Genomic DNA, 13253 nt, shown 5'->3' with positions numbered 1-13253 from the left:
TCGCACACGCCTTACTCGGCCTTACTCGCCGCCTCTTCCTTCCACTACTAGCAACCTGAGTGCTGCTCCGAAAGACTTCGGTGGGCCGAAAAACTTCACCCCAAATATTAATGAACGAAGATACGCTTGCTGTTAATAAAGATTCCGTTCAGTTCGCTGTAAATGATCGCTCCTAACGAGAATTAATTGGGACATATAGTTTCACTACCATTATTCGTAACTCGCGATAAATTGTATCTCATTTGAACGTAAAGTATGAAACACCGATTGCTTGATTCTTTGATTCCTTTTATCGATGGTTTCTATTCATGAATTATGAAAAAGTGTAAAGTAAATGGACTATGACATCGAGTCTAATTAGACAGCAGGTGCGCATTCTTGGATCGATAAAAATCACGATTGTCGTAATAAATGTGTTATTCAATTAATAATAATTAATATCACATTTTGCTTCACTGTACTTGGCAGGAGACTCTGGACTATGACGTTACGAAACTTGTATCGTCATGTATCTATGATTTCTTGTTAGCGTGCATACCAGGAATGCTGCGTATCAATTTACTCGCTTATTAGTTTTTTATTATAATTTTTGTTCAAGACAAAATATTAGGAAAACCTTAAGCTCCGTATGTCCTTGTTTCTTTTTTTTTTCTAAAGAAAGAGCTTCTTAAATTCTATACTTTATTAAAAAATCTTCACTATATTTAATATTTTCTATTTTTTATGTCATGTTAGAGGTTTATGTATAAATGCATACACGATGATACCAAACAGACCAAAAGTAGAGTTCCCCATATACTTCTACGAATTACATCCTCCCGACACGCGATACCAAAAATCAGTATATCCCGATTGAACTGCACTTGACAGTGGAGAATTCTAAAGTGACTCCAGATTCGCGTGATGACCTAAAATCACACATCTCCCGGCGAATTTCTGACGGTCGATGCAGTCAAAAGTATGTATTCATTACAGAACCTCTAAGTGCCCATTTAAATAGCTATATTTCAGACCGTGGCCGTAAGGCCAACAACCTGTCAAGAGATCATACCCTTGTCAAAATAATCGCTAAATTATGGGATGCGTACAGTTTTAACTACCAGCTCGCTCCCCCGGGTCAGTAACATTCCCGTTTCCTGCCTATCCGCTCGCCCAATCTCGTTCCTCCGATACCTTGGCTTCCTTCGTTCCCTCTATGCCTCTCTTTCTTTCTTTTTCCCTCCCTTGCTCGACCCAAGCCTCAGGTTTTCTTCTTTTAGACAACAGTCCCTCCTCTATATGTATATCGAATCGACAAGCATCCACGCCGCGAATGAAAATCGCACGGGACAGCTGACGCGCCCACTTGCAACATTATCGGTCCCGGCTATGATTAATGGGACAATAAAATTCACGTGGAAACGAGGAACACCGCGCGCGAGTCCATGTATTTCTTATTTTATTCCTCTTTCTAGAATTTCGACCGTGTATCGGCACACGGTCGTTAATTTTCATCAGGCAGATCGCGGGGACGTTGAAACATCGGGACACCATCGACTTTCGTCGTCTCCGCCGCTATGATAGATGGTGACGCGACCAGGATACCTCAGGGAAAAAGGTCGGTCGTGGGTACGGCGAGTATTTAACGAGCCACGACGAGTCGTAAACGCGGAATCGCCTCGATATCGACGACGACCGCGTAATCGTTATGTCGGCATTTTTGATCGAGCAATTATATCGTCGTATAATTTTATACTTTCTTGCGGGACAAATAGTCCATAGAGGAGGAAATAAAATCAATCTTGGGCCTTACGAACAGCCCCTAAATTACGGGACTCAACGAGGAAACTCGTCGTAAAAGAACCACCGCTCCTGGTTAAGTGTACCCAGTATGCAATGCCCATTTTTCGGTATACTTTGTTAGCTTTTAATTTTCACGATGTAACAGGACATTTATTCCTGTTCGACCAGCGGAAAACGGTTCTGGGAGCCTGCACACGGAGGATCGCGATTTACGCCCGAATCGGAAATGCTCCGCCGTTTTTATAACGTTCACATTTATAGTCCGCGCAGGCTATGAAAGCGTTAAGCACGTCTTGTTTCGCAGATTTATCAACCCGATCCGAATGGCTAGTGATTCGCCACGCTCCATCGACCGTCATCGTCCATGATTTCACGAAAGAGATTCCTTTCCTGTTTCGTGGTCAATTTTTTTGGTCGATAGATGCCGACGTACACGCTCAGAAAATTATTCCCGTTGGAATTACGTCCACTTAGAAATGATATATACAAAATTGTCCGTCCTCTACTGATTCGCGCGTCTGTTGTCACGGTGCTCATTAATATTAATCGATTCGTTGTCACGTGGTGGTTTCGCAATGCTTGGAAACGGGCCTCGGGCGCCGCGTGTCTGCATGCAACCGTGATTAATGGCAGAAAAGGCGGGAAAGGCTGGCACAGGTAGATTTTCCCTTATCTCACGGGCTCGGCTTACTCGTCGTTTAGTGTGACGCAGCTGCGTCTGTTCGTTTTTCCGTAGTTTACGAACACCAAGGAAGCCTCCACTTGTCAACGGCTTCCCCTTCGCGTAATAACGCAGATAAAAATAATTGTACCCAGACTACGCTGGGGAAGATCATCTTCGTATAGTGGACTGTTCGTTGGTTACAATATGGCCTTCGTTACATGGGCGAAAACAGGGAATGGATTTTCTCTCCCGGCAATTACACTGGCTGCTCGCTACCTGTCAACGATGTCTCGTTAATTACTCTGAATTGCTGCTACGAACCGTGTGTATGCTTTTAGAATCGTGTTATACGATCTTCTCTTTTAGATTAAGATCTAAAAGACTGGATGGAAGTTCTCGAGGTTTTGGAAATTTGTGAAGATTTTATCGTGAAGCTATTATCGATCATATTTAGAGATTGAGAAGAATTTTCACTAATGAACCACTTCCACCTGTGACCATTGACCACCCAGAGATAAATATACTCGTAAAAACAATTCTTGTAAAACTGTCACATACAGTGACAAATAACAAATTTCCATTGGAGTGAGAAACCAGAATGTTGCATGAACCAACTATTTTCGTCTGAAAGCCTTCACGTTTAGAAGCACCCATATGGCGCACGCAACCAAAGACACATGGTGATGCACCACCTTACAGGATAATCACGGGGCTGCGTAAACCCGCAGAGGATCGAACATCGATGGTTGTACGAGGGTGACGCGAAAATGGACTGAGCGTTCGATCCGTAGGCCCCTTAAAAAGTATATAAAGAGAAGAGGGACACGGAGAGAGGTGGGGGGGCATAATAAATATCGGTTAAGAACGAGATCGGGCGCTACTTACGCCGTCAGCGATAATGATGGGGTGTGTTCGGGCTGTTTGCTTAGCGAGCAGATTAGTGAATGAATCCACAGGTGGGCGCCATCCGTCACACTCTGAATCGGATCCAGCCTGGTCGACTCCGCCTATTCACCAACTAGCATTCTTCCACACCAGTTTCGTCTCGAAAGGGTAACCGAGTACTCCGTGATACACAAATTACCAGCTCATGAGTTCGATTCAATCGACGCGGTCAATTTCACCCCTTCTCTTCTCACGAATGACTTTCCTGCTGCCATGTGACCGAAATGCTGTTCAAAAGTATATTCTGTATTGCATATGTTATGTTCAGAAAAACGGACCCTAATTAGGGATTTCAAAGTGTCAAGTGAATTGAAAATTTGAAAATAATTTTTTAATTCCTTCGGGAATACTAACATGTATGAAGTGCATTTATGTCATATGGTAGGCTCCATATTTTCTCATCGAAATAATAAAAAAATGAAACGTGCCAAGACTATATGAGTATCCTTAAAAAAGTTAATAACCAGGATTATTAACGATAAGCGATTACGTATAGAACTACTGGAACTGAATTTCGGAGAGCTCGCGATAGGGCCCGATAGGCGGCGGAGATAAGACGCAAAGGAATTAAAAATCAATTTCAAGGAGGGCGAAAGGGGCCTGATTGCATCATTGGATTCGCATGCATCTGCGCCTTGGAGCATCCACTTTACGTGGCGCTCGGTGGATCCACGGAGAACGGGTACACCCACAATCTTTCCGCCTACCTGCAGCTGCTGACAGCGCTGATGTGGCACGAGACAGTTGCCTATGATATCCATCATCGCTCCTTTCGAGGATAATCGTCGGTCACGCCTATAACGACCGACACGAGGGGCACTGCGAAGAACGTTCACAATAAAGTGAACTGCAGTGGGACGTTTAGCTGATGTCAACGCCCCATCCACGGGACAACTTATTTCGATCGTTCAGCTAGATCCACCTAATGAGACGCGCTGTTTCAAAGACTTTCTTTCCGCCGCGCGTGGGCAGTGGACAAGTAGCAGTCATCATTGAAAGAATCGTAAACAAGTAGAGACTGGATGCACGCGAGGAGTGTACATTCTATTTTCTACACCATCGAAAGAGGCCCTCGAGGTACCGATATGATGGAGTGCTAAGGAGATTGGCGGACCACCGGAGTAATGTCCGCGCTAATAGCAGTGATTACCCTGCCTTGTTGAGAACGAATCCGCCCGCTCCTTCCAGACTGCCTGTTGTTCAGGCTCTACCCTGTTTTGCCTCACGGTGCCCTGCCCACGAATTGATGGATGTTTACCGAACTAACTGCCTCTTCTCGGTGCAGCTTGGCCGAGGGGCATGAGCTACTATAACGTCGAATTCCGAGATCTTAGGCTCGATTAAAATCTCGGCGAACATATGATCTTGAGTATGTATCGGTTGGACGTGTTCTAACGTAGGTCTCTATAACTATGTTTTTGTTTATGAGAGGAAGAAATTGATAAAAAGTTGAGTAGATCAACTATACAGCCTGATAAATAATAGATATTAGAAAATTTAAGTAGACACAGTTTTCTGACAAAATGATTCTAGGGAAGCTGATTTATTGGAACGATAAAATTGCTTGAAGTTTGAAGTAGTAACAACCTGGAATAATTGCAGCATAATATAGTAATTGCTACTAGAAATATTGAATCACTGAGTAGTTATTACGAGGATATTATGCGCATATAATATCTTGAATAGAGACACCTCGTGTTGAAGAAATAAGAGATTAAGCTCTGGAGTTATTTAGCGCAGCAATGGACCATGTCGCGGGTTAACGGTGCCTATTATTTATCGTCGCGTGCTTACGATCCAGAGATCAATAGATAACTCGATCGAACTAGTAGGACGAAATACGATTGCATTTTCAATGAGTGTGTTTACGAGCTCATGCGAGATTTTCGAATCGACCATATCCAGTACAAGATAATTACAGCTGCATTATTGCTACGTCACTCGCGATATATCACACGGGCGTATCATGCATATGCATTGCCACGGAAGGGCATAATCGCATAGCATTAAATCGGTGCTCGTTCACAGTTACTTTCCCGCCTTCCTGCCATTTCTCTTCGGTCTCTTTAGAGTACACGCCCTCCGCGATCATTCGTTTTTACGTCTGTGCTTTGTCCGTTCACGAGATACGCAACTTCTCCAGCGAGATAATAAATTCATACGAGATATAATTATAACCACGTTGCACATGTTAACTTGTTAATGAACGGCTCGCGCTCGGTGCAAATCTAGAAATTAACTTCCGGAGGATCGTCGGGAAAGTAACACTGCGGATGCAAATGAAAATCCGAATGAATGGTACATTCATGTTCGAAGCATTACGGAAATATTTCGTGAAAGAAGTTTACGCTTAAATCGCTCTGCGCGAGTACGGTGCGTTCGTGAAACGTACCAATCAACTGCTCCCCGGCTGTCAGCCACGATAAAGCCCGTTACGCTGTCAATGAATATGATATCCGGGCAGCCTATTAATTTGGTAAAAAATCCTCGACCCAAGCCTCTTACATACATCAATGAATAATCATAGGAACTGGTTAGGAAACCACGCCCGATAACGACCAGTTATCTAAAAAGACGAATGTTGCAACTCCCGCGCGCGCGCACTCACGCTCAATTAACAATTAACCTTGTTCCACCAAAGACTGGATACTTGTGAAACTCCCGAGTCACAGAATTTCCTACGCGAACGCAGGCATCCGGTCGAGGTAAACGTGGATTTTTCCTCGTCCAGGTAATTGTAAACTGCAATATCCTCTCCTATCCATAAATCGAAAATCCTTAACCAACGACATGATGTATGACCGTGCGTCTGCTCGTGGATCGGCTGATAAACGATCCGATGTTTTTCGATTTTTCGCGATATTGTACTCCCGTTAATGGCATCCTACTTGCCAATGAGTATGCACCAACGCACGGCCACAGACCACCTGTCCGGTGGGTCTGTTTCTCTCTCTCGCTCTCCTCACCCATAGCCCAGTGTCCCTCTTGCGCAGTATAAGTATCCCGTGGGGATATTCGCAGCGTGTGTCTGCGATAACTATAGCGCAGGCCGAGGAGCTTTAGGCGCCAGCGGGTTTCCATAAAAATGCGAGCCCCACGAACCCGCCGCGACACCGCGGAGTTTAATGTCCCACGCGACCTACCCCTCGGAAACATCCCAGCAATCGGACGACCCGTTATATTTGCCAATAACGACGCTCAGCGAGTCTCCTGTGGAAATGCAAGAATTCCTATTCAAACGACCTTTATTTTCTGTCTATTTTAACGCTGACTTTAATGGGGACAATTCGACGCGCGTGTGCCTTCGATTTGACTTTCCCGCATAATGGTGTTACTAGGCGGAAGTAGTAGAACGGAGATAAGATTTCTATTGAGAGAGTTGAGGAATTGAAATTTCAGATTTTTAACTATTCAAATATTGTCCAAATTCTTATCCCTCTTTTCCGTGTCTTATTATCGGTAGCAGAACGAAAGTGATGTCTAGAATAATCACCAGAGGATAATGGAAGGGTTCACGTTAGCAGCTGGTAGCCAAATTATGAATTGAATAAACGGACAATGATTTCTGAAATAAGTAAGAGCAAATGAAGGCCCGAGCAAGAAGGAGGTCCTGTCGAACAGACGTGAGTAGTGGCAGCGTAACAAGAGCGCCGTGCGTGTCCGAAAGTACGGCAATTACGGAGGCCAGCCTCCTTTCACGAAGCACGCAAGCGAGGTACGAGATTGCACGCATCGTAAGTAGGCATAATAACCGCGTAAAGGAGGAATTTCAACGTCTTCTGGTGGTCTAACCGAATTTGCATTTGCTGTCTGTTGCGTAACGCGTGCTCCTCCTTCGACGTTCCTGATAAAACGAACAATCACTGGACCGAAAGGAGACTTAATTACTACCCGAAACAGCAACTCGAGGGATGAAGGATGAACTGAAAGAGAAAAAAAAGACGAAATTCGCGGGGAAGTAAAAAAGAAGCACGTATCAATGGGAGTTCGATTCGGTGGGCGCGGTGAGCTGGGGGGTGGTGGGGGTGTAACGGTCCATTATTTGTTTTAGATATTAATGTTCGCCGTGGACGATCAATAATTTACATCGGACGTAATCGCACGGTATGCATCCTCTATCTCTAGCGCGGAACCCGTTGAAAGAGAGACAACGGGGGAGCGACGGGGAACGAAGGAGAAGGACAGAGGAGACCGAGGAGAAAGGAGACCCGTGTAAACAATAAATCACGATAAATACGTTTGCCTGGACCATTATAAAAGCTGGAGAGGAGGGGAAGGAATCGACGCGATCAGCGAAGAAGAGGGCAGCGTAAGCACCAAGAGTTCACCGATATGCAGTCCCTGGCCTGGGGCCACTCCCGATGCAGCCTCCTCCACGGCCACGCATTACGATCGCTTAAGTCTCGGCTCGACTATCGAGTGATCCATCGCCTACGAATTCGACGAAGCCTCCCGCCTACCCTCGGGACATCGTCGACTAATGAGCGTGTCTCGATCGTGAACCAACTAGCCTCCCTGTCTCTTTCTCTCTTTAACTATTTTCTCTTGCTCTTTCCCCTGTGCTCTTTCCTCCTTCATTCGCCAGTAGTCTTCTCTCGCTTTATTTGTCTTTCCAGTCTTTGCTCAGTCTTTCCCTACCACGCACCCAGGTGTGTCCAGTGTTTCTGTTTGAAAAGGATTCCAATTAAGAGGCCGAATGAGCTCGTGCTCTCCTATTCACGAGCAGCTCGCCACGTCCGAGATGTATCGGAGACGACAGGTGGACACGACCGACTCCTCGGGAAGCGAGGAATTCGTGACTGTCCTGGAACTGGACGATCCAGTGTCTCGGGACTTGGTGAACCTTTCTCGTGGATGAAGATGAATATTCTGGGAAATGGTAACGAATTCGAGAGCGAGGAATGAGTATCTTTTGCTGATTAATTTGTATTTTTTTTAAAAACTGGAGTCACCTAAAATTATATCACCGAATGATTCTGAATTGCATACAGATCTATTCAGAAGACAAATGCTAGCCCTTGTTAAAGTGAAATCAGCATCTTTTTCTATTAAATCACAGATGAGTAAACGCGTAGGTAGGGGATTATCTAGGAACTCTATACGCCGTTAACATGGGTAGTTCAGACTCCGCTAAGTAAGTACCAGTAACGAACAAATGGCCTCGGTAACAGAAAAAGAAACGCAAGCCATTCGTTCATATTTTAATCGAGACATGTTTATGAAACGTAAAACTTTCACGGCATTTTTGCCAAGTATGGATCGCGGAATTCGTTCGTCGAGATGTTCTCCGATCCATCCGTTCCCATCGAATTGTCAGGAATCGCATAAACAGGATGTCGTAGTGGACGTGGCATAGTTACTAGATAGGTTGGAAAGTGTGGTAGTTCGAGTGCATTCCTGAGGAGCTGTCTGTTCACCTATGCCACCGATGTGTGGTTAGTACGTGGCACAGCGATGGAAGTTGAAAAGAAAGAGAGAGGAAGAGAGAGAGAAGGTGGGTAGGTAGATACCGGGCCCCGCGGGGGGCTCATAATTGCCGACCCTGAAGATCGGCCGACCCCATGGGGCCCTTCCCTGTTTGTTTTATTCCCTAGTTATACAAACGCGAGATCTACGACCGATATATGATAATCGGCCTCTAGTTCTTTCCAGGCCTTCTCTCTCGGTTCCCGTCCCTTATCTCTACCTCTCTCTTTTTTCCCTTAGGGTGACCACCTTCGCGGTACGTGACTACATTATGGACGCTGATAGACAAGGACATGTCCGAACCAATTCTAACCCAGAGGCAGTCAAGCCAGGTCAGTATCGTGGAAGCTTTCGCCACGTCTCATCATTTATGATTCACATTTATTCAAATTCCTCGGTGCAGGCTGTGATTAATATCGTTTACTACAGGAGACCTCTTCCAGCACTGGACCTGCGCATCTTCGCGAATGAGAACGCATAGAAAGTTAATAAGCTACACGTAGGAAGGAGTCTTTTACGCAATTCGAAGAGATTGAATTTGCAGTATGTTTATGACATTATATTTGAGTACTAATATATATGCAGATGTGTTTGTAAAAACATACTTCGTAAAAGCTCGATCTTCCCGAGTAAAATACTTTTCTGCATGGTCTTGGATTTCAGTACGAGGTAACGTTATCTGCGGACCTGACTGCTAACCATATTTTAAGAAGATAGCTTTGCAAATGCAACAAGTTGCTCCAAATGCATGTAATAGACCGTATCTTAACCCAGAGGGACTGACATAGTGATTAATTATTAAGATTGTGTGTGACAGGTGATAAATGCGAGCAAGAAAATACGATTACAAAAGTAGTAAGTGCTCGAATTCTAGACTGTTTTTTACGTTTCAAAGAAAGTGCAACCTCTGCATAGAAGTATAACTGTACTAATATTTCAGAAAAAACCATTCTTGCCTCAATAAAAGTATTACAGAAGTCAGAATGCGAATTCTAAGCTCCCCGTAAATCACAGTTGAAGATTGTAAGTAGAATATCGCATGCAGCCAGACAATATTCCTTCACTTACCTCACTGTCGATCTTCTTGAACTCTGGGTCGTCTTCATCCACCTCGAAGTACAGTTCCGTGGATGTGACGGAGATAATACCAGGAGCCACGATACTTGGTGCGATCAATTTTCCTTTCGTGCTGATGTTCACCGGGCCTAACACAATACCATCACGTTGTAGCCTAGGTGTATTACTGTTTGTGCGGCACGAACATGCAGGTAGTCCGTCATGCATCGCTTGATACAGAAACGAAACTAAACCAAGGAACTAACCTGTCAGGTCATTGTCGAGGTCCCTGTCGTCTGACAACAGCTCGCTGTCGTCCATCAGATCCGCCGACTGCAATTGTTGTTGATGTGCACGCGAGGCTGCGAGGTGCGCGTGAAATTCTTCACGCGCTTGTAGGATCGCATCCTCGGGTGCACCATGTTCCAGGGCCGCCTTCAGTGTAGCTTCGGGATGGCTCGAGCCTAGTGGATTGTGCACGAAACGCTTACGTCTACGTGCATCATCCTCCCAAGCATCTAGCTTCCAGTATTCGGCCAACCTGCCATCAAATATTTGCAGGTTTTACGTAGGGTGCAGTAAGATGAAATCACATTTTAAGATTTGAGGTGTTATTATGGTACACCCTATACAGTGTTTTGCTGTCTATATGTATTATTTAAGTGTTTTCAACAAATTATTATCAGACAAGTGTTTGTACAAAGGTGCAACTTACTTTGCAGCCATTGGATCCATGTACCCCCAAGCACCATGTTTGTTCGACAGGATATTTCGGACTTTTTCGAGCAACCTGCTAGCGATTACGTTGTCTCGTCTTCGCGCAGCTGTGATCAGATGATCGCACATTCGTTCTTCTTCCCGTCGGTCGAGTAACGTCTGTGCGCACTGAGACTAAGATGAAACGTTTACGATAAGTATCATTAGTCTAGCTTCAGAACCAGTCGAGACCATGTAGGGAATATGTATTGATACAAAAATGAACTGTGGAGGGTAAAAATGTAAGGGCAAGTACCTCGAAGTCAGCATGTTTCAATACATCGTCCGCTCTCATTCGGTTCAGGATGAATTCAGCCTCGTTCGCCACTCTGACTATATGATCCTTCATTGCGTGAGACAGTAACCTGTGGCGCAACATAAACGTAAACTTTTACGACACGAACGGCGAATGTTTAGCTGCGGTTTACTGCATGCCCTATAACTCTGTCGTTCTAACGATGATCATAATGAGGCCTTCTTACCTTCCCTCGTTAATGAGCTCGATGAAAGCGAGGCCCGCATGTTTCTGCAAGGAGTTCTGCCATTCTTGGGAACAAAGTAGCATCACCAGTTCTACCACCGAGTTGCTGTTTTTGAAGGTGGTCAGACCTAGCAATCAAGAAGACGAGCGAATCGTTAAACGCGTACAAAATGAAGACGGAAACGAAGGTTGCAGATGCGTGAAAGGAGCAAAAAGCCCTGGCTTCGGTTGTAAATATATAGATGGGACATGAGAAGAGGCAGGAGACGAACGAGAAAGGCATAGAAGAGACATAGACGGTCGAGTGATTTATAAACAACGCTCAATGTATCGCTTCGAGCGTTGTTAAAAATAAAGTGCATCGATACTGTGGCACGACTGTCATTCGCTACGTTCCACGAATATAAAATCCCCGCGAAGTGCCACAGACTGCTCGCGCAACGTGAATACAAATGTTCGACGATTATCCGGAATACGCCTTTCTAAGCGAAACTATAAAGTGACTAATTTGAATACCTCCAGTGGGATGAACTAAAACCACGCAAAAAAGGAAAGGAACGAGAAGAAGATCGACGATAAAAGTGACGAAAATCTTGCCGGATTCCACGTACCCATGAAGCTTTCACGAATTTTATTTATCGCCAGCACATATCTAAACTCTTCTGAATACGTTACACGATTGTGCCTTATCTGTTTTATTTCTCTATCAATTTTAGTAACCACTTTTAATACTCTTTATGCCGCAAAAACTGATGTCGTTATTACACCGAATTCAATCAAAGATGATTGAACCCGAATATACTGGGTAAGTTGATTCTTCGACATGTTCGTAGAGGCATTAGAAAGCGCTAACGTCAAACGGTATAAAGTGATCGATCGATCGGTATGCTTTTACCTTTTCCTTCCATTAGTAACTCCTGTCCATGAGAGCCGACAAGTGTCTTCGACAGGAATGGTGCGAAGTCCACCATGATTTCTCGTAGCAGCGGACAAACGGAGCCCAGTGCCATTTCTAGCTTTTGCGTGAGGGACGCTTCGCGCGAAGGCGTCGGTACAGGCAGATGATCGACGAGCCCTTTGATCGGTAGATCATCGGGTCTCGGTGACGCTGAGGTTACCACCAGTCTGTCTGGTACGCGAACCACGGAGATCTCTGTGGATGGTTTTTCTCCACGTTCCGCGTTTCCGAGCATCTCCTGCTCCAAAACGTTGCCTTCGCTGTCCTGGATGTCACCTGTGCATCGTACAAATAAAAGCTTCACAAGATACTGCTCAAACAAATTATGGCACAGACAAAATTTTGGACAAAAATTGGTCAACTTTGACACTTTAAAATCTCTTCGCGGTGCACAGTGGGTATGGGTTACAATTCTATAATGGATTCTATTCTATAATTCAAATAATGGGCTATATTTTACTAGTATAGTCAATATAAAAAAATCTTACCGCGAGAATGAGCCATATTATGAATATTCCGCGGATCTTCTCTCTGATTTGTGATCGGGATCGTGTCCCCATCCTCGTTTAGGTTCACGTCGGTCCAAGCCTCCTCGGAGGAGTTGTGCTTGTTCTCGTTATCGGTCGTCACATCAGATGGACTTGGATCCGCGGTGATATTGCTACGATGGACTGTCTCCTCGCTAGAGTCGTTGCTCTAAGAGAAAGTGGAATAAAGGGACGACAATTAAAGCGTCGATGTATCGACGAGCGGCTTAAATGTGCAGAGACATTAATCTTGAAGTATTGTTACATTCAAGGAAATTGAAAGAGTGCAGCAGGGTTCATCGCCACCCTAAGGTGCACTGTACCCTAAAGAATCGGGTTGAGTAGGAATTTCAGTGAGGATTTTATGATCGTTTTCCTTAACATAAAGATCGAGGAAATTGTTAGGGTTATACCGAGAAGAATTATGTGTTAATAAAAGTACTTTAAATTAAGATAGTTGGAAAGAGAACTACGTCTACTTCGCTACGGTACTGAATACTTCTAAACGAAAGCCTAGCTTTCGTTTAACATACTATATGTGTAGTCGTAAAGATCCATAACAGTCTTAGGAACGTTTACTCATAAGAATCAAACGATATACTCTGCGATTAACTCTCG

At 44.5% G+C, this 13253-nt stretch overlaps 1 protein-coding gene across 3 annotated transcripts in view; it reads right to left on the bottom strand.

Annotated features, from left to right (window-relative positions):
• Nucleotides 1–13253, bottom strand: part of Rg (A kinase anchor protein rugose) — a 305329-nt gene that overhangs the window by 48618 nt on the left and 243458 nt on the right. For all 3 annotated transcript variants that reach the window (XM_076374963.1, XM_076374961.1, XM_076374962.1), the window contains 7 exons: nt 12597–12804; nt 12046–12384; nt 11152–11278; nt 10926–11034; nt 10629–10804; nt 10180–10454; nt 9926–10062 (listed from right to left, as the gene is read on the bottom strand). In XM_076374963.1, coding sequence (XP_076231078.1) covers nt 9926–10062; nt 10180–10454; nt 10629–10804; nt 10926–11034; nt 11152–11278; nt 12046–12384; nt 12597–12804 — 1371 coding nt within the window. The remainder of the gene's footprint in view (nt 1–9925; nt 10063–10179; nt 10455–10628; nt 10805–10925; nt 11035–11151; nt 11279–12045; nt 12385–12596; nt 12805–13253) is intronic.

Source organism: Calliopsis andreniformis, chromosome 3, assembly GCF_051401765.1.
Source record: "Calliopsis andreniformis isolate RMS-2024a chromosome 3, iyCalAndr_principal, whole genome shotgun sequence".
NCBI lineage: Eukaryota > Metazoa > Arthropoda > Insecta > Hymenoptera > Andrenidae > Calliopsis > Calliopsis andreniformis.
The sequence above is the reverse complement of the archived record's forward strand: the minus strand, read 5'-3'. Positions and strand labels throughout refer to the sequence as shown.